This window comes from Ipomoea triloba, chromosome 3, assembly GCF_003576645.1.
Source record: "Ipomoea triloba cultivar NCNSP0323 chromosome 3, ASM357664v1".
NCBI lineage: Eukaryota > Viridiplantae > Streptophyta > Magnoliopsida > Solanales > Convolvulaceae > Ipomoea > Ipomoea triloba.
Genome location: NC_044918.1, coordinates 13740857 through 13760480, shown reverse-complemented (window position 1 = coordinate 13760480; position 19624 = coordinate 13740857). Strand labels below are relative to the sequence as shown.

General features: G+C 37.8%; 4 protein-coding genes and 1 pseudogene across 6 annotated transcripts; 2 read left to right on the top strand and 3 right to left on the bottom strand.

Moving 5' to 3' along the window:
- Positions 1-1016: 1016 nt before the first annotated feature.
- On the bottom strand, positions 1017-4327 carry LOC116014260 (protein YLS7-like). Its single transcript, XM_031254282.1, has 4 exons — positions 3949-4327; positions 3220-3581; positions 2696-2970; positions 1017-2249 (listed from the first exon to the last, which is right to left on the bottom strand). The coding sequence occupies exons 2-4, from the start codon at positions 3578-3580 to the stop codon at positions 1440-1442; spliced, it is 1446 nt and encodes a 481-aa protein (XP_031110142.1). The 5' UTR covers position 3581; positions 3949-4327; the 3' UTR covers positions 1017-1439.
- Positions 4328-5060: 733 nt separating this feature from the next.
- On the top strand, positions 5061-6394 carry LOC116013605. The gene is made up of 2 exons (XM_031253452.1): positions 5061-5989; positions 6129-6394. The coding sequence occupies exons 1-2, from the start codon at positions 5180-5182 to the stop codon at positions 6228-6230; spliced, it is 912 nt and encodes a 303-aa protein (XP_031109312.1). The 5' UTR covers positions 5061-5179; the 3' UTR covers positions 6231-6394.
- Positions 6395-6457: 63 nt separating this feature from the next.
- On the bottom strand, positions 6458-8809 carry LOC116013604 (probable aminotransferase ACS12). The gene is made up of 4 exons (XM_031253451.1): positions 8227-8809; positions 7971-8105; positions 7503-7663; positions 6458-7356 (listed from the first exon to the last, which is right to left on the bottom strand). The coding sequence occupies exons 1-4, from the start codon at positions 8680-8682 to the stop codon at positions 6501-6503; spliced, it is 1608 nt and encodes a 535-aa protein (XP_031109311.1). The 5' UTR covers positions 8683-8809; the 3' UTR covers positions 6458-6500.
- Positions 8810-10169: 1360 nt separating this feature from the next.
- On the top strand, positions 10170-11407 carry LOC116012934 (annotated as a pseudogene).
- An 883-nt stretch (positions 11408-12290) lies between these two features.
- Positions 12291-18410, bottom strand: LOC116012109 (LRR receptor-like serine/threonine-protein kinase ERL2). Of its 3 annotated transcripts, none has more exons than XM_031251578.1 (27): positions 18167-18410; positions 17777-17915; positions 17580-17651; positions 17407-17478; positions 17242-17313; positions 17067-17138; positions 16897-16968; positions 16674-16745; positions 16516-16587; positions 16360-16428; positions 16144-16215; positions 15977-16048; positions 15829-15900; positions 15668-15739; positions 15481-15552; positions 15292-15363; positions 15134-15205; positions 14985-15056; positions 14835-14906; positions 14658-14729; positions 14496-14567; positions 14341-14412; positions 14136-14209; positions 13908-14036; positions 13476-13814; positions 13011-13384; positions 12291-12878 (listed from the first exon to the last, which is right to left on the bottom strand). In XM_031251578.1, the coding sequence occupies exons 1-27, from the start codon at positions 18240-18242 to the stop codon at positions 12537-12539; spliced, it is 2910 nt and encodes a 969-aa protein (XP_031107438.1). In that variant the 5' UTR covers positions 18243-18410; the 3' UTR covers positions 12291-12536. The 3 variants fall into 3 exon arrangements, with proteins under 3 accessions (XP_031107438.1, XP_031107439.1, XP_031107437.1); XM_031251579.1 differs by having other exon boundaries at positions 13011-13381; XM_031251577.1 differs by having other exon boundaries at positions 13011-13381; positions 13476-14036.
- Positions 18411-19624: the final 1214 nt, after the last annotated feature.

The window sequence follows — 19624 nt, the reverse complement described above, 5'->3', positions numbered from 1 at the left end:
TTATTATTTTAATAAGGCTCTAACCTCTAATTATAAAATAATAATATGTTAATGGAAGAATGGGAGTTAGTTTGGAGCTAGGATGTCGGCAGTTGGAGATTTGTTGGGAGATTTCGTTGAGAAAAATTAAAAAGTCGATGTAATGATTTATTAGTTAGAAACATACTCAATACCGTAAAAGGTGGAAAAAAGGAAGTGAGATTTGAGAAAATGCATAATAAGAACATGGAGATATGATGGTTATGAACCATAATTGACAATTAGCTAATTAGCTTGAATTAACTAGGAAGCAAGAGTTTTAAGAGGATGGTTCATGCACCATTTTACCAAAATTGAGGATTTATTTATTTATGCGGCACTTCATCTCGTACAATTTGGGGTTAAGCGTGCTTGAAATTTCACCATCATTTGTATAGAAATTTCTTCACGAGCATCGTGTAAATTTTAAAATTTTTTAAAACAATTTCTACATGATTTTGTTTTTATTCTTTTGAGGTTTCTCAAGAAAAAAAAAATAAAGATTATTGTGATTTGTATTGAAGGAATATATGTTAAATGTATGGAAAAAATCAAGAATATAATGCTGATAATTCAAGAAAGTGGGTAGAGATAGACATGGATGTTCTAATTTATATCATGATCATTGTATAAAATACAAATCATTAATTTTACCACATGTTCAATGTGTATACAATGATTATTCCTCTGTGTGGGTAGTATGGTGGGAGTAGGGAACCAACAGAATCAAAATAATTACACTTTAATTAGTAATCTTAATTTTCAAGCTTCCATTTCATTAAAGTACGGTCCAAATTTCCCTCCATAAAATCACAATTGAATTGGATCCCCAATTATTCATATACAATGAAACATTAAAAAAAAAATTGTTAAGCAACTACAGCGGATTTCTCTCGTTACTCAAAAAAGAATCATACTAGTACAATTTTTTAATTTATAGATGGTAACTTCACTACTGTGACACTGATTCAAATTCACCTTCAGTCGCACTTGCAGAGTTTAATTGAAGTCTTATATATTGAGCTGAATTCTCATCAATAGTCGATATAAAATAACTTATAAAACATGGTAGAATGTGGTTTAGTACTTTGAAAGTAAGAGGAAAACAACAATAGAGAGCTTTCTATTCTTGACTTCTTGTATTTTTAGAACTAACATGTCACAATGTTGTACAGCAACAAAATGCTGCAAAAGCCCCTGCAAGTGAACTTTACTCATGTACTACTACTGTTCAGCGTATCAAACAACAATAATTATGTGTGGGTAATGTGACAAGCCAAGCTGCATTCCAAAATCCAAATTCGTGGCAGATAAGGTTCATAAACTGTCAAGGTATGGCCATGTAGTTTTGTCTGTCTGTTTCTCATGTAGCCTGAAGAAGAAGGGAGTCTAGCCATAATTTAAAAGAATCTTTGGGTGGTTCATGAGGGAGTAGTTTGCGGCCCTTGGAATTCTCTCCGTATAGTCTCAAACACCATCTCGTTCCATGTATCGACTGGACCTGGCATGCACCAGTGCAGGCAGTCCTGCGGTGGAGGTCTACCATCCGGGCCCCGTTTTGTGATTTTGTTAGGGTCGAGGCTTCGGTAGGGGCCTGGGTGTCCATCATGGCGATACCCAAACACTCTTGTGATGTCCATGAATTTCACCTCTGACTTGTTGGTTTTCTTCTTGATTGCTCGAGAGAAGCCAGCCATCTGTTTCTCGTGCATTATGTTGGTGAAGCCATTCTCGGCCAATTCACTATCCACAGCTGGCTTGACCTTCCCGGTGCATGATCCTCCCGTGTTCCACGCTCCTCCCTCGTAATGATCGGGTGAAAAGGAACGCACAATGGTGAGACCTCTGTAATTCGGGTGTGCAACCATGGCAGTGAGAGCTGTTTCAACAGATATTCCGAAAGCTTCAATATTGTTGATTTTCATCGGTTTAGACTTGTCTGGCCACCAAAGCTGTCCCCCCACAATCTCGTTGTTTAATATGTAAACTGATTGCTTCGCAAACCAGTGACCAGAGGAGAGCACAACAATGTCAAACTGGGGAATATGTTCCATGAAGCCCTCATCTGGAACGTCAAGGTGGAGTTTGGTCACTCCTGCTGGAGCATAATCAAATGGCTCAGATGTTTGATTAACCAGCCACGAGGACCAGATTCGCACAATCATGGTTGATGTTGATTTGAAATAATACCGTTGCATTTTTTTGTTCCCACGGTTTTTTGGAGTTTCATACTGGAAATAAAAAGAGAAGCATGAAATGAGATTGAGAAACATTCGTACTCAGCAAGTAACATGATTGCTCACACACATTGTTATTGCTTAGACACACGCTTTAGCATTTAGTTACACATATAAAAACAAGAAAGCAAGAAATAATGCAAGCATACATGGCATCTAACTAAGATGTGAATCACAGACAAGACAAAATTGTCAGGATCAAGTGAAATGTTTGAGATGCAAGTTATGTACCCACCCCGTTTAGCATGCTAGAAATTGAAAAGACTAAAATATCTTGTCACACATACAGACAGAGCTTTCGAATAACCACCTAGATAATTTAACGGGAAATGGAGAAGACTAAAGATCCAGCACCAAAGTGAAGGAAATCAAAAGCAAAAGTTACCATAACGAGAAACACAGATAACATTATATCCCCAGAGAATGCTTCTTGACCATACCTGCCAAAGGATACACAGCATGGACTCCATCTGGTTGCGGGCAACTGAATCACCAACGTAAGCTAAAGTCTTCCCTCTCATCAACTCCAAGAATTGCTTTGGATTGAATCGAGGGAGGTCACATTGAGTTGGTTTCCACCGCCAGTTCTCATAATCTTTGTCTGGCCTTCCATTTCCCTGGCAATTCTGCATTTGTGTAATGATTGGGCAGGAGTTGTTCGTGTACAATGGTCCAGTTGAATCATAAATCCATTTCCCACTGTACAAATCACACTCTGCAACAATTTCAAAAATGAACCCTACGTTTAAAAAGACTATTTCATCTTATTGGCACAGTCATCAATATGGAAATGCAAACAAGTTTCATTCATTTATATGGCCTGAACAGCAATAATTCAATTAGCTAACCCTACTTATATTCACCCGTATGCCTGTGTGATGGCGAAAATTTGTATAATGAAAGCTAAAATCAAATTGAATATATATATATATATATAGAGAGAGAGAGAGAGGGTTTAACACACCTGAATTGTTCAATTGAGTTGCATCCTTCTTTCCATCAAGTTGACCATCAGCAACAGGCTCTTTCTCCACTGACTTTGAAGAAAACTCTCTCAATTTACTATCCTTGGCTTGAGAATCAATTCCTGTAACATTTCTCGGAGGGTCAACACACGCTCCAGCATCCTCGCGGACTAAACTATTCTTTCTTGAGTTATCAACACCATAGTAATGCCCACGAACAGCAGAAGCAATAGGCCCCGAGGTAAGAAACGATGAAGCAAGAAGTAAGAACACACCAAGGCCCCCAACTGAAATCAAAATGGACACTAATGTCCTCGGATAGGGTCCTGTTGCACTGTCTTTACCTGAAGCTGTAGTCATCCTATCCAAATTTAACAACTTTAGCAAACCCTTGAACTCCAACACCAGCCAACCACAGAATCATATATTAACAACAATTCTAAAGTAACTATCAGCTAATCTGCTCAACCTACTTGCTTAAGTAGCAGAAATTGAAAACAACACATTCTTAAACTATAAAATCACAAATATAAGGCCCCAAACAACATACAAATCAAATTCTTAACTATAAAATCATAAATATAAGTCCCAAGTTACAAACTTTCTGGTCAGTTAAAAGATTTACTACAGTCCCAATTAACAAACACGTCCAGCATAAGCATGTATTTTCTGTTTCCCTTTAGCAACCACAACAAAAGCAACCTAGCTGAGATCTAAAAAGCTCTTACCTTTTAAGATTTGAGAACAGAAGCGCCCATATAACAGATCCACTTCGAATCTTGAAATTCAGCCAAAATTTATAGTTTTGAGGCTCTGGGCGGCCCTCCAGTGTATTGTAGAGCTTGGGAGAAGATGGAGTAAAAATGTAAAATGCAGAGAGATAATGGTGGAAAGGAAAATCAAGAATGCATAGAATCAGAAGAATGGATTTGGGAGAAGAAGAATGGATACACGGAACGAGAATGTAGTAATTACTACTCAGTAGTCTGTACTTGCCGGGAATGGAAATTTACAGATTTGCTCTTTAAACAATCAATTAAAATCCTTGTTAGGGATTAGAGTTTAGAGAAGGGGAAGACCAGAGTGAATGTTCAGACTGGATCCAGGTGGCAAGCGACAGTAATTAATGGATTTCGACGTTTGATCGTAACGTCATGTGATACCGCGATGTCAACCGTTTCAACGTTGTCTTATAGTTGTACGGAGTATTTAATTTACACGGCGTTAAAACGCCGTTATCGTCCTAATGATGCAGGTTTTCGAGTCCAAATCAGAAATGGACTTGAAAACGACTTACTCATATTGGTTCATTAAGTTTGAAAATAAAGTTATAATGTTTAAAATTAAATGAACCGTGGTTCTATTTTCAAAAAAAATAAAAATGAACCGTGGTTCTAATTCTGATTCAATTACATTCCGAATCATAAACTGTCAATTCAAGGTTAAAACTGAATCCCGAATTATAAATTGTCAATTTGAGATCAGAACCGAACTATAACTCAAGGTTAAAACTGAATCCCGAATTATAAATTGTCAATTTGAGATCAGAACCGAACTATAACCAGTACTAATTCTCGTATGTTTGTTTGTTTTTCCTTTTGGTACATGTTTTATAATGTAGCATGTATCATGTTTTGGTGAAAGAGCACTGATATGTTTCGTAACGAATCTGCAAGCCGTCACCGGTTCAACTAATTGACTAAACATGTCCGGTCAAAAACTGAAGCAAAGTGGATAGGTTGGTCTGGGTTGCTATCATCTTCTTGGATTATCCAAGTTTTGGGATATTAATAAAGCATAACAGCGTACTGACCTAATTTCTGAACCATAAAATGGTGTTGTTGGGCACGTAGGTTTAGGTGCAGAAGCCGCTAACCCACTATGTTTCACACTATTTTTTTTCTTATATATGTATATGCAAGATTTCAGCGTCAGACAAGAAACCATTGACATTCCAAGATGGCAGAAAACAAGGTTCCTGAAAGTTGTAACAGCAGGAAAGAAAGACAGCCAATTTCTGTACCATTTGTTTGGGAAGAAAGGCCAGGAGTGGCAAAGAAGGATTGGAAGCCGGTTGATAAACCTGTAAAGAAGTTTGTTCCTCCGGTGAAGCTTGTAGCTTCGATCCCATTTGAGTGGGAGGAGAAGCCGGGGACGCCACTTCCCAGCTTCCCACTTCCACGCCCATCTGTAGAGTCATCTTCCCAGGAGAGAATCTTTGGCTCGGTGTTGCCTACCAGAAGAGAGGCTCAAGGTGATGGCGACGATTACTGGATTGGTGCTGGTGGTGGTGGTGGGAACGACAACAGTGGTCATCTGTGGGAAGCTTTTTGTTTTGAATCAGATGATGACTCCTTCAGCTCAGCGCCCTCTTTGCTCGCTAATGGCTTGATATCAACCTGGGAAATCTCGAGCGCTGTTCCTGTGGAAGAAACTGTCATGAAAAGTCCACCTTCACCAGTTTCTGAAACAGGCAGCACGAGCAGTTATGCAACGGGCACTACTAGCCTAGTCGGGACTGCTTTCTTGGAGAAACTCTTTCCTTTATTATCACCTGAGTTAAACTCCATTGAACAACAGGTTAGCCCCCGCTTAGAGAAGGGCAGTTCTCAAAATCCAGAAATATGTGACACAGGTTCAGACTCAGACGGTAATAGCAGCACAATAATAAGGAAACCACTGCTAACACTAGGAGACCTTATAATGATGAGCCGAAGAAGAAGCTATCAGAGAAAAGCTAACCAAATGCAGAGAGAGCGTATGCCTATGGTAATCCTCTAGTTTTTACACTAATTTTTTTTTCAAAACTATACTATGTTTCATGATAAATTACAACAGAATAATATGCCAAGCACCAACAGAGAGAATTTAAAATGGAAACGTCTTATTTTACCATCCTTTGTTGCAGAAATTCATAGAGAGGAGTGCTATTGGATGCTGCATGTTTGGAGTTGGAAGAAGCGTTGAAGGATTGCACACCAAATGGAAGAGGCAATTACAGCTTCTGTAAAAATAACCCTGAACTTGTTTCATGATGTTACATAGCATAAAAACCGATTAGTTGTGTGCTTTGTTAAGGATCTCAAGGTGTTACCCTATACCTTTCTAAAACAAGAACCTGTTGTACACATTCCAAATTCTATTGTGCAATGAAAGATATAAAGCTTGCAATGACATGAAATCGCACTGCAATATAAATGCTAACTGTGTCCAATTTACAGGAAGAAGTGGAAAAAAGGCAAGTAGGCAAAATGATATTAATTAAAAACTCTAAAACACTTCAAGCAGGAGGTTTACAGCTTTCAACAACTCGTTTTATCCTTTCAACAACTAAAGGAACATCCTTCTCTTGTAAAGTTGCAAAGCAACACCTGAACCATCCAGGTTCAATACAATGGCAGGCTGATCCAGGAGTTACATTTATCTTAGCTACAGTTAAGAGTTTATCCCATAACTCAAGCTCTCCCTTCTCATTGTAAGGGTTGATTAATCTACTCATGTTCACCCAGCAATACAAACCTGCATTGCTCTTCGTACATTCAATTCCTAGTTGATTTAGACCTGTGACAAATAAGGCATGCATTCTCCGCAATCTCTCTCTATTTTCCTCGAGGAAATCCCGAATAAATCTAGTGTCTGAAAGCATTGAAACTAGCAACCTCTGTGTAGGAGCTGAAACTGATGAAAATCTTGTTAACTTTCTTGAAGCAGCCAAAACATTCTCATTGAAGGAATATATTACCCCAACCCTGAAGCCTGGAAGACTAAGGTCTTTAGACAGCCCATAAATTATATGAACCCTTTCCCTGTCAGAATCTTCCAAGTCTAGAATTTCTGCCATGCTTACAAACTCTTCATCGCCATAATTAGAACCAGCAAATATTTCATCTGAGATTATATGGATGTTTTTCTCTCTAGCAAAATCTAAGAGATCGTATAGCACTTCTCTAGTCAGCAGGTTTCCAACAGGGTTGGAAGGGTTGGAAATGAGTATTCCACGAACTTTTTGCCCACGCTTTCTAGCCTGGTTAAATGCTTGATCCATAGCTGTCATACTCAGCATGAAGTCATCAGAGCTACGACAGTGTACAGGAATTAACTCTATACCAGTTCGCCATCTAATATCCCTATCAAACCTGCATATTGATAACCTAGTTAAATTCAGTCCAGTCCACATATACATATATTCACACACATAAGCATAAACTAAAAGAAAAAGAATTGCAAAAATAAATAAGATTACTGCATGATATGAAACTGACTAGAAAGAAATAGCTACTACCCAGGGTAATATGGTGTTGGAATAAGAAATGCACTCCCCTGGTCAGCTAAGCAAAAGGACAGTATCTCAACGGCAGGAGTTGCACCAGAAGTTAATACCATTTGTGATGGATTATAAGAAACTGCTCTTCCCATGACCTCAGACATGAAACCTGCCATGGCCTGAAGGATTAAGACTGCATGGTTAGACAGATTCAGTATTCCTTCAAAGATCATATTTGGTTAAATCCAAAGTTGAAACAATATGAAATCTCAGTGAACTATCAACTATCCAAGGACTGAAAAAGTTAATCCTTTCAAATTAACAATCCAAACTCCTTGGTTAATAAAACTGCTAGCCATGCAACTTCCTAGCATCAAGAGTGATCATTAAACAGCATTACAGTAATATTAAGTAAAACATTTTCAGAAAAATTCAAGCTTTAACTGAATTAGGATCATAAGAAGCATAAATTGACAAAAAGATTACCACTTTCAGCTCCATTAATCCATCAAAAGGCTGGTAGGCAGCAATTCCGGAAATATTCAACCCACCACCAAGGCTTTCAAGTGCAGAACCGTTCAAGTTATTTGAAAGCCACTTCTCTATCAAATCCAGCGATAACTTTGAGGGGATAAAGAATGAAAACAGCAGAAAATAATTGAATTTCGAATCAAAAGATAAGTAAACTACTAAGAAATTAACCGACTTTGAAGAAATAACGCAACGAGAGCCATATTGTTACCCTATTTTCAGCTAATCCCAGGTGCATAATCCCTTCCGGGTTATTCAATTCATCGTACGGGTCGTCTCGGAACCTATCCATTCCAATGTAGTAAGGAGAATCATTCGGCTTCGCAATAGAGCTAGCCCTAGATGAGAGGTGGGCCCGCCCAATGGAGCCACGAGAGGACAAATTTAGGCGCGAAGACGTCCGGGGTAGCTCGGCCAGGTTGGGGGATGAGGTGGAGGGCGTGAGAGGATTGGAACCGCAAGAAGGGCGAGGCGAACGGTGTCGTTTATTGTAGAACTGCAGAAAGTAGAAGAGAGCGCAAGGAATGAGTGAGCCCAGGATTAGGCCGCCCCTCCCTTGAACTACGCCTTGTAAGGGGACAATGAGCTTCATGCCTGTACTGGATGATGCCTTGCGGGTCTGGTCTTCGTTGTTTGGATCCGGGTTGGCGTAGGTGGACCGGGTCATGTGCGTCGCCGGCGATTCCTCGCCCGGAACGGCGGCTTCGATGATTGAGAACGAAAAGGGAAAGGCTTTGGATTTTGTTGGTGGAGGAAGAGGAAGTGTTTGCTTGGTGGACGAAAAAGATTGGATTCTCGATTTCGTCCAAGGAATCTTAATTCTCAACCGAAGTTTATAGCATCACGAAAATGCCCTTTGCCAACTAAGATTTTACACAACTCCATGTACAAAAATACAATATAATTTCATTGATTAACAATTTTTTTTATTGGGGCATTGAGTAAATCTTGCTAGTATTGATTAAGAAATTTTTTTTAATGATTATTGTTAATGTAAATAAACAAGTATATTTGCTACAACAATGATAATTCATAGCTTACGTTCTTAGTTGTCTCTTGCAAACTATGACATCCTTAATGATCTGTCATGCACTCAATTCTAGATCAACCCACATCACGCCCCTAGTCTAACTTGATCCATTATCACGTCTCTGACATGTTACTCTAATCTAATGACGCTCTTAATCTCAATCCAACAATGATAAATCTTGCTAGTATTGGTTAAGAAATTTTTTTTAATGATTATTGTTAATGTAAATAAACAAGTATATTTGCTACAACAATGATAATTCATAGCTTACGTTCTTAGTTGTCTCTTGCAAACTATGACATCCTTAATGATCTGTCATGCACTCAATTCTAGATCAACCCACATCACGCCCCTAGTCTAACTTGATCCATTATCACGTCTCTGATATGTTACTCTAATCTAATGACGCTCTTAATCTCAATCCAAGAAAATCCGACACATCATTAATGAATAGAAAAAATATTAATATATATATAAATTATTATAATTATTCCATATATAACAATATTCACGCATGGCGTATTTTTGGTATTTTAGAACTTTCTTAATTGGCCATATATGTGCCTATATTTATTGTTTTAAACTAACCATAATTCTTTTGTATGCATATATGTTTAATAATCATTTTAGATTTTTACTATTTTAGAGTAAAATTTAAGAAAATCTTCCAATATATATGCATTATACTCTATCTACAAAAGTTTGACTAACCTTTCAAAATATTAAAATAAAATTGATGGCCTACCTAGATCCGATCCATTATATTCATGATATTAAATGTAAACATTGTATTTTGTACTAATGGAGATTTGTCCAGCGCAGCTTTTGGTAATTGGTAGGCAACATATTACATATATACTAATACTAATATGGGTAGAATATATGAATTTGGAGAGCATGGGCGTTATTGTAATTAAAATTAAAGCGCCACCGAATCACCTCATTTTAAAAATTCAGCGCCACCGCCCCGCCTCTGCAAAACTATACGATTATTTTGCGCTGCTATTCGGAGCTACATACTATACGTAGGAAACCTCATTCATCTCTTCTTTCAATTCGTCTATTTTCTTGGTAGGTAGGGTTTAAACCTTGTAAACCTCCGCGACCTGCTAGCTACATATATGATGGAGGAATCCATATCCATTGAAGAAGAACTACTGCATGATGATGAGCCTTCGTCGTCGCCGGAGATTGATTCGCTATACGAGTTTGATGCGTCTCAGTTCTTTGATTTTACTCGACCGGAGTCCCCTTCCGAGGCGGAACGAGCCCAGCGGTGGTTCCAAGACGCCGGATATTACCCACCTTCTCGTAAGATCGAATAAGAAATCTGTTTGCGAATGAATTGAATGTTGGCATGCTGTATGTGTTTATGATTTACAAGATTTTTGTTTATATATATGATGATTTCTTGAACTTTTCAGCTTTCTTTTTTAAGTTAAACTTGAAAAATATCATTCCGATAGAAGAAGCAAAGGAATCTCCAATGTCAAAATACTGCACTTCTTCATCCAATGGCAAGATGATGAAAGGTATGTACGAATAAATAATATCTTTTTTTTTGGTAACTGACTTGGAAAATTCGCAATTACTATTTATACAGCCTTGTGATACTAACAGAAAGATTACAAAAAAATAAACCACTCACATTATGAGCAGAACTTGTAAAATTTTTATTATCAAGTCAACTTACCAACTTGACTAGAGTTGACCCTCTGGTATAGTCTTATTCGCTGATTGTTTCATATCTTCAGGAAGAACATACAACGATCAAAGAGTTGAGGATACTCCAAAAGCTAAATCAAAGTCGACGATGACAAAATCCTCCAAACCCAGGAGCTCATCAACCTTAATGAAACCTACGGCTAGTCAGTTGGCCAAACAGAACCATGCAGTACTACTGCATGATAATCAAGCTACCAAAAGGCAAAAACTGGAGAGTGGTTACGTGCGTAAGGTCTGTTACGTTAAGTTGACTCATTTCTGCATGCTGCACTCATGTATATATATATATATAGTTCCATTCTTGAAGTGTTGTTGATCATGGTACGTTGGGTTTGATCTTGATGGCCAGGTTGCTGATTTGAAACACCAGACTTCGTTACTGCACAAGTCTTCCAAACTGGTAGCTAGCTATGAAAATTTTATGATCATGTTACAAGTTTGAATATATATAAGAGCTTATGAAACATGTTAGAACCTTAATTAGATTCATTCTATGTTGTAGGGTGGATTATTGTCTCCTGCTGCAAAAACAATACATTCTAGGTTGAATGTTACAGTTCCCAGATAGCCTCACTTAGAAACTCGGCGTAGGGCACAATGGCGGAGGTACTATTCTTCATCTCTTCCTCCTATCTAACCACTATCCGATGGTATGCACTGGATTCTTCATCTTATCTTCATCGTGCATGTTTCCAGCTAAAGAAAATATATGAATTGTATATATGTAGGTTCAGGTCCAAGAATGATTTAGGCTCAAGTGATCAGCATGTTACAGAGAAACCCATTGCCTTTAAAGCCCGGGCAATAAACAAAAATGTTGGTACTTTTAACATTTTGTTATATATATTCTGGAAGAGAACTGTTCCTCATCATATACATGCATATATACTTTCTGCAAAATCCTTATTATACATTTTCATGCTGTTTATAGATTCCAGAGTCTCCTTCAACCCCCCAAATTAAAAAGAGCACACCCCGATCACCAGCGTCTCATGTAAGTACGTGATTTATTCTTGTGCCTTTCTGATCTGGTGTATTTACCAGAAGACAATGGAGATGAAGAATGTTGTTGTTTTAGCACGGATTATATTCACAGATTACTGGATTACATTGTTTAATTTATCTGACATGCATTCTTATAATATGCCATAATCATCTCAGTTTTCTTCAGGAATCCAAAGTTTCAAATGATGGGAAACTTTTGCAGCATCCACCAATTGAGTTATTTAGTAAGGTATTGCATTGAGTATAATTCATTCATTAGAATAAGTTCTGGATTTAGTGATTTCACCAAATCCGCTTTTTTTATTTCACAGTTGTCCCTCAAATCTGACATGGATACTAGCGCAGTATCCCAGCCAAAACATCATCAATCTGAAAAGGTGAACTTAAGGAAGCATGGCCAAAAAATGGATGAATGATTCACATGTAAGGATTAAAGAATATGTTTCTGAATTCTAGAATACAATGAAGAATGCAGAAACTTGTTGTAAAACCAGGCCATTGTGAAGTGGAGAGGATATGAAACCAAAATAGTTAGATTAAGCCATAGACAGAGTACAGAGTAGCATTACTTGGTACTATACAGGGAAAGAGGAAAAGAAGATGCATGACAGTACAATTTCCAGCTGATAACATCTATTACTACAAAATATATGATCAGAGACTTTCTAGGCATTCAGATATTTCTTTGATCAGTCCTAAACCGTATATCAAAACAGCCAACTGCAACAAAACTTGGGTTAACGAACCTTACACCTTCGGATTTAAAGTGTGTTTTTGGATATGGCTTCCCGGAATCTCACCAGCCATTGTGCATCAGAGGAATTGCCATCCTGCTGGTTTTCAGTCTGTCCCTTCTCTACCAAAAACTGTGCATAGTTTATGGATTTTGGTGGCGGCAAACAAGGCTTCAGTGGAGGCGGTGGAAGCAGCGAGGTGAGGACCCTAACAATTTCATGCATTGTTGGCCTCTCTGATGGTAGCCGTTTCGTGCAGAGCAGTGCAAGTTGAAAGGTTTTACTGACATGGCTCAAATCCGTGCATGTAACTGATACCTCGGAGTCCACAGCCTCCATCACGGTGTTGTTATCTGCCTTAGACAGTATCTAGAACATGAATAACATAACTTTTTAGTTGCAGCAAGTAACAAACTGTATTCTTGACTAAAATTTCCATTTATGCAACCATTACTAGTCAATTGTTTATAAAACTTTTTAAGTGATTATTTGAGAACATACCAGCTGATGCAAGTTCAAGTCATTGTCCACTGGCTTCTTTCCTGTCAAGAGCTCTAAGAGAACAATCCCAAAACTATAGACGTCTGATTTTTCAGTTAGTCTGGAAGTCCTGGCATACTCTGGATCAATATAGCCTATGGTGCCAAGAACATAGGTTGAAGTATGAGTCTTTGCTGAAGATATGCATTTTGCAATCCCAAAGTCCGAGAGATGAGCCTCGAAATTTTCATCCAGGAGAATGTTTGAAGATTTTACATCCCGGTGGATAATTCTTGGGTTGCAATCATGGTGTAGATACGCAAGCCCCTGAGCAGCTCCAACAGCAATTTTTAGACGCGTCTCCCAGTCAAGTTTAACCTTCTTAGAGGGACCTGCTGGTATATGAAATTGTTGAACAAAACTAGTGAATGCCTAATTTGGCATGGTAAGACAAAAAGATATCATCTGATTAAAAGGAGAACTTACCATGAAGAAGATCCCATAGTGAACCGTTCTCCATATAGTCATAGAAGAGGAGGTTCCCATGGGGAGACAGCGAGTAACCATGCAAACTAACAACATTTCTGTGCCTTATGCTGCCAATTGTATTCAGTTCGGTCTCAAACTCACGCAAGCTATAGGGATGCTGTGTGTAAATTCGCTTAATGGCAACTGGTCGGGAATTTTTCAGATGACATTTGTATACAGTGCTTGAAGCACCACATCCAATTACGTATTTCTCACTCAAATTCTCAGTGAATCTCATTATGTCCTCATAAGTATGAATAGCCATATCCATGTGAAGAACTACAAGTTTTGGAGAACCTGATTGAGCCAAGTGAGAAGAGAAAAAAAAAATTGTAAATGAAACTCTATAGTGTTGAAGCAGAAAAAGAGAATTATTAAGCAATGTTATACCTATAGTACTTGTAGGTCCCTTCATGAAATGTGGTGCTTGGTTGGATTTGTAAACTGCAACTATCACCATGGATAAAAGAGCAATGAATCCTAGTGTTATGCATACAACTGCGGTTCTAGAAAAAACAGCTGCAATAAGAACATAAGGAAACAATGTTAGCACAAAGGCAATAGGAAAAATTTAACCACTGAGGGTGAATTTTGAACGAGAATGTAACAAGATTGTACCTTTAGACTTTGATGCACATGGATCACATATGGAACCACACCAGTTGCCACAGAGTAATGGGTTCCCGACGAAGCTAATGAGAAGAAAAGCATACGTAAGGAATAGAGATTTATAAATGACTATGACGCAGATTACTTTTTTTAAAAAGCTGAAAGGATGCCAAGATGGTACCAAAGCCAAGTCTTGGGAAAAGGTTTAGCTTACCTGTCAGGAGAAAACCGGTAAAAGTTCCTGCTAATGGGAATAACACCACTGAGATTATTGTAAGAAACATTCCTGGTGAAAACAACAATAATCAGCTTCACAGAAGCAACATATACATCACATATTTGGATCACTAAGATGTGATAAGAACATACAGACTGACAAGGCTCAAACAATTAGTTAGCTGTTCGGGAATTTGTCCACTGAGATTGTTATTTGTAAGAGAGCTGCAATGATAGAACAAACAGCATCAGAGGCAATTTAGAAAATCATATCTAATGATAGAAAATGTAGAAATGCAAATCAAATAGTTTTACAGTGAGCCAAGGTTTTGAAGTTGCCCCAAGTCTTTGGGGATAGCACCAGAGAGTTTGTTGCAAGACATATCGCTGCAATAATGAAATCTAATGTCAATGGAAGAGAACTCACAGCTCCAAGATTGAAACATCAATGTAGCGGTGACAAACTGCAGATCTCTCTAAATGGAAACTTACATAATCTGAATACTTCTCAAATTCCCGAATTCAGTTGGTATACGCCCAGCAAGATGATTGTGACTTAGATTCCTATGATTCGTCAGAGGATGATCAGTACATTCCAGATGAATATAAACAATGTTCAAGCACCTAATATTTACATCTTACAATGTAAGAAGATGCTCCAAATCACCAACAGAAGCAGGTATGGATCCAGAAAATTCGTTGCCAGAGAGATCCCTAAAGGAAGCCATGCACAAAATCAGCATAGAGGATTGTTAGAGATAGAAAAGAATGAAAGACAGTGAGAAAGTTACAGTGTATCAAGATTTATTATACGCCCAAGCTCAAAAGGTATGGTGCCCTTGAATTTGTTGGAAGAAAGGTTCCTGAGGATTAAAAAGAAAATTGTTGACATCAATATGCAGGAACAATTGCATAGTGAATAAATTTGGTACTTTAGTCTACAGCATACAAATAAGTCAGGCTTTCTAGATCCCTGAAACCAGAAGGTATGGACCCGTTCAAGTTGTTTCCATGCACATTCCTAAAAAAAAGACAATGAAAAAAAAAATAAGATTAAATAAAATCAAGGAAAGATTGAATACAACTAATTCAGAGGTGGCTTAAAGTGTAGCTGTAAAAAGATGAGTCAATGTCTTACAACTGGTTCAGAGCCCTACAAGAGCTTATGTTTTCAGGAATAGGCCCTTCCAGATTGTTGTTTGCAAGATTCCTGAAAGAAGGCTGGTTATCAAACCTTAAAAGAAGAAATTAAACAAAACAAGGGGGTGGGTGGGGCTGATGGTTCTGGAGAATGTAGAGATAAAATAAAAATAATTCAGACTCACAGTTCAAATAATTGCTCCAATTTCCCTAGTTCAGAAGGGATTCTACCCACTAGTTCATTGTCATTTAATTGCCTGCAGAGAATGCCGAGAAGCTTAGCTAAAAATTTCATTGATACAATTTATTTTCACTGTGTACGAATAGTTAATACTCCGTATCTTACAAGTAACTAAGTTTTGACATATTTCCCAATTCTGGTGGGATTGAGCCAGTAAGCTTGTTTCCATGGAGGTACCTGAAGAACAATATAGATGTATCAGAATGGGAAAAGTACAATAGGGAAAATTTTTTGAATTTGATTGGGATCTTACAGCTTCCCAGTGTAGGACAGATTGCCAAGAATATGTGGAATTGGCCCTTCTAGTTCATTCTCACTTAAGTCCCTTGAGAAGACAAAGTAAAAAACTTTAGCACTCTGAAATGTAATTCAAAAAGAATGATTATAGCAAACAGGAAAAAGACAAAGGTTGGTACTCACAGAACGGCAAGTGCTTGCATTAGACCTATAACCTCAGGAATTACACCTGAGAGCCTATTGCCTTGTAAAGACCTGATAGAAAGAATCAGATGCACCCATTATCCCAATGCCAATTAAGGATAGATTCAGTAAAACAGTATACAATCTAAAGATAAAGACAAATACAGTTGTCAATGATTAAAGACTTTGACTCAAAAAGCAATTGATCCAACTTACAGAGTTGCAACTTGCAGAAATCCAATATTGTAAGGAATCTCTCCAGTAATTTGGTTGTATGAAATGTCCCTAAAATCAAGAATCAGAATATTCCACCAGTTAATAAGCATAAATAAGCAAATTTGCTCCATAAAAGAGGTGCCGAAGATAACTTACAAGATTTCAAAGCTTGTACAATTGCCAATGTTATCTGGAATTGTCCCAGTCAGGTTGTTGCCCCGTACATCACTATATGTGGAATTATAAGTTCAGGTCTAGAGAACACTTAAAGAAATGTCTTAATATGCTACATGGGAATAAAGCAAAGTACATACAAATACCACAGGCCAGTCAACTGGCACATATCAGGGGACAGCGTTCCAGTTAAGTAATTGCCTCGCAGACCGCTTAAAAAGAATTCATAAACACCACAAATTCAATTAGAAATTACGTCAAAGAAACAATTAAATGTTTTTAAAGATCCATCTAGGAACCATTTAGACATCCATAAGCATTGTCCAAAGCATTCAAAATCGACACCATTAGTTTTGCACTTACAGATATTGCAAGACTTCATTCCAATAGATCAATCTTGGAATCTCACCACTGAGTTTGTTTCGAGCAAGATCACTGTGAAACCAAGATCACTTAGAACACACTAAATACATTCTGCAAAATTGAAATCATTCCTACTGCATTATATTGATTTCTGTAGTACAACTACTTACAGAGTTTTCAGGTTGGGAATCTGTGTTAACGTTGATGGGATGGGTCCTATAAGTTGGTTGTTCTTCAAGTTTCTGTATTTGAGAGTGGCTTAGACTAACCGAAACCAGAAAAAAAGATAAACTATAAACACATCATGATCATGATTTAACAAAGCAAGCACAGTGTATCACTCACAACAACTCGAGCTGCTTTAGCTTTGAGATTGAGAAGGGTATATCACCATAGAGCAAATTATCAGACAGATCACTGAAACATAAACCAATTCAACATGTGAGATTCTAGAACTTATGACACAGCATTTTCAATAAGGCAAACATGTTTTAGAGAGTTAAAATTTACAGCAGAATCAACGAAATGCAGTTTCCTATCTCATCTGGAATTTGACCAGTTAATTGGTTTCCTTGAAGGTCTCTGGAAAAACCATTAGAATACATCAATAACATTAACCAATAAAACAAACACTGCAACAAAAAACCATTAGCAACAGAGCAAAAACAGCCAAAGTAACATACATAGATTGCAGATTCCTTAAATCGCCTATGGCTGGTGAAATTTCACCTCCCAAGTTCAGATTTGACAGGTTCCTTCATCCAAAAACAATGGCATTACATTCTTGCATATAGTAGACTAGTGACAAAATACTAATACTAAAAGCTCAATGCTAATAAGAACTCGAACTACCAACACCAAGCAGGGAAGATTAGCTTACAGAGAAACAACCGACATACTAAAATTGCCACAAGATACACCCCTCCATGAGCAAAAATCTTGGTTGTGGACATCATCCCAGTCTAGCAGCACATTAGCCACATTGCTAAAAGATTCTTTAATATACATAAGTGTTTTACCTAAACACGGAGAAGAAGAAAGATTCTTTACAAATTACAATCCATTCAAGAACATCATTCCAAAGTCTAGAATCAAATTAGCGTCATTCCTAAAAGATGCTTTATTATACGCCACTGCGTTTCCTAAGCATAAAGAACATAACTTTACACAACCCACACAACAAAAATTAAAACACAACCTCTTCCTCCCAAACAATGCCAGAAAAAATGGAAATTTACACCTCAGCCCGGCACAGTACATTAATACTCACCCTCGTCTCCGATACATGAAGTAAGATGAAACGAAAGCAAAATGACACACAATGCGCAAGCAATAGCAAACTTCATCTTCCTGATCCCAGGGAACAAATAAACTTTCTCCACTATTCCGGGACAGACGAAAAAGCAAAAGAGCAAGAGAGAATGGGTTTTATCTCAACGGAGAGGCTAGCTAGCTAGCTGATACCTATTAGGCTATTAGCTTAGATTAGAGTGAGTGCTTTGTTTCTGTGTGTCTCTCTCATAGTGGCATGATAAAATGGAGTGTACAGCGTGAGAGAGAGAGGGGGGGGAAGAGAAAACAGAGCACAACAGAAGCAGGCATTTGGCGTGAAGTGTAAGGGGGGGAGAGAGAAAGATAATAGTGTGATCCGTGGATAATAACAATGGTGTGTTTAATGTCACACGCAGACAGACAACAAACAAGAAAGGATAGTTGTAGAGAGAAGAAGTCTGCTCCCTCGCTGCTGTTTCGTAGTTAATAAACGGCGGTGAAGGGACGTTAAGGTGTGACTGCTGACTAGGTTGGGGTGTGGCCGCAACCCCGTACGGAGCCTTTCCCGTTCCGACTTTGACAGCTAGCTATGGTCCTATGGACTTCCCGGTACCTTTTAGCCACGCGCCGGGCAACATTTGCTTCCCGTTCTGTTATTACATAACACTGAATAAAAACTAGAAATAAACGGTCGTGGTGCATCACGCGTTTCTTGCGACTAGGATAATTGGATATGGCCCCTGCTCTCCTGCTCCAGGGTCCCACCCCAATCAGACAAAACATTTGATAAGATTAGATTATGATAACTCAACTGAACACAAGTTTGACCTTTGTTCACTGTCCACAAAAAACTCTATATGTAGTTTAATTTTATTTCATAGTCCTAACATATTAATTAATTATTAGTTTGACATAGCAATAAACATTCTTTCTCATTTTCTTTTTTTTTTTTATTTACATGCAATTAATGCATATTACGTAATAGAAGTAATTTTAAATTACCCATAGAATTTTGTCATTATCCAGGTAAATCCGTGGATGAATTTTGAGGTGAAGTAATAGGGAAGACATTCTCAAATCCCAAACAAAGGTGTTGGAAGAATATAATGGGAATAAAACATTATAGTTTACGAGGATTTTGTTTGCATGGGAATATGTTAAGACAAAATTACTTTTCTCCCAAGTAAAAATTTACTCCCATCCGATCAAGTTTTGCATTGTTGTGTGTATGACCATAGTAAAACTGCATATATGCATTTCAACTATATATTTTCCTTTTCATCAAATAGGAAGATTTTGTTATGGTCAGATTGAAGATTTTCTTTTAAGGTTTCAATTCTTCCCCTCCCCCCACCCACCCCCACCCGATCATGTACTATTTATCTAGATTTGTTTTTTGACTCACTAGAACTCAATCGCAACAAGCCATTTCAACATTTTACCCTATTTAATTTTC

Coding starts and splice junctions, on each gene's coding strand:
- LOC116014260 (XM_031254282.1), bottom strand. CDS start 3,580: ATGACTACAGCTTCAGGTAAAGACAGTGCAACAGGACCCTATCCGAGG. Junction 2,971..3,219: donor AACTCAATTGAACAATTCAG/GTGTGTTAAACC, acceptor AAATTGTTGCAG/AGTGTGATTTGTACAGTGGG. Junction 2,250..2,695: donor TGCTGTGTATCCTTTGGCAG/GTATGGTCAAGA, acceptor TTTTATTTCCAG/TATGAAACTCCAAAAAACCG.
- LOC116013605 (XM_031253452.1), top strand. CDS start 5,180: ATGGCAGAAAACAAGGTTCCTGAAAGTTGTAACAGCAGGAAAGAAAGA. Junction 5,990..6,128: donor AGAGAGAGCGTATGCCTATG/GTAATCCTCTAG, acceptor CCTTTGTTGCAG/AAATTCATAGAGAGGAGTGC.
- LOC116013604 (XM_031253451.1), bottom strand. CDS start 8,682: ATGACCCGGTCCACCTACGCCAACCCGGATCCAAACAACGAAGACCAG. Junction 8,106..8,226: donor TGGGATTAGCTGAAAATAGG/GTAACAATATGG, acceptor ATCCCCTCAAAG/TTATCGCTGGATTTGATAGA. Junction 7,357..7,502: donor CCAACACCATATTACCCTGG/GTAGTAGCTATT, acceptor ATCAATATGCAG/GTTTGATAGGGATATTAGAT.
- LOC116012109 (XM_031251577.1), bottom strand. CDS start 18,242: ATGAAGTTTGCTATTGCTTGCGCATTGTGTGTCATTTTGCTTTCGTTT. Junction 14,413..14,495: donor TGTTTGAGCCTTGTCAGTCT/GTATGTTCTTAT, acceptor TGTTTTCACCAG/GAATGTTTCTTACAATAATC. Junction 14,037..14,135: donor ATGTGCATCAAAGTCTAAAG/GTACAATCTTGT, acceptor TTCTTATTGCAG/CTGTTTTTTCTAGAACCGCA.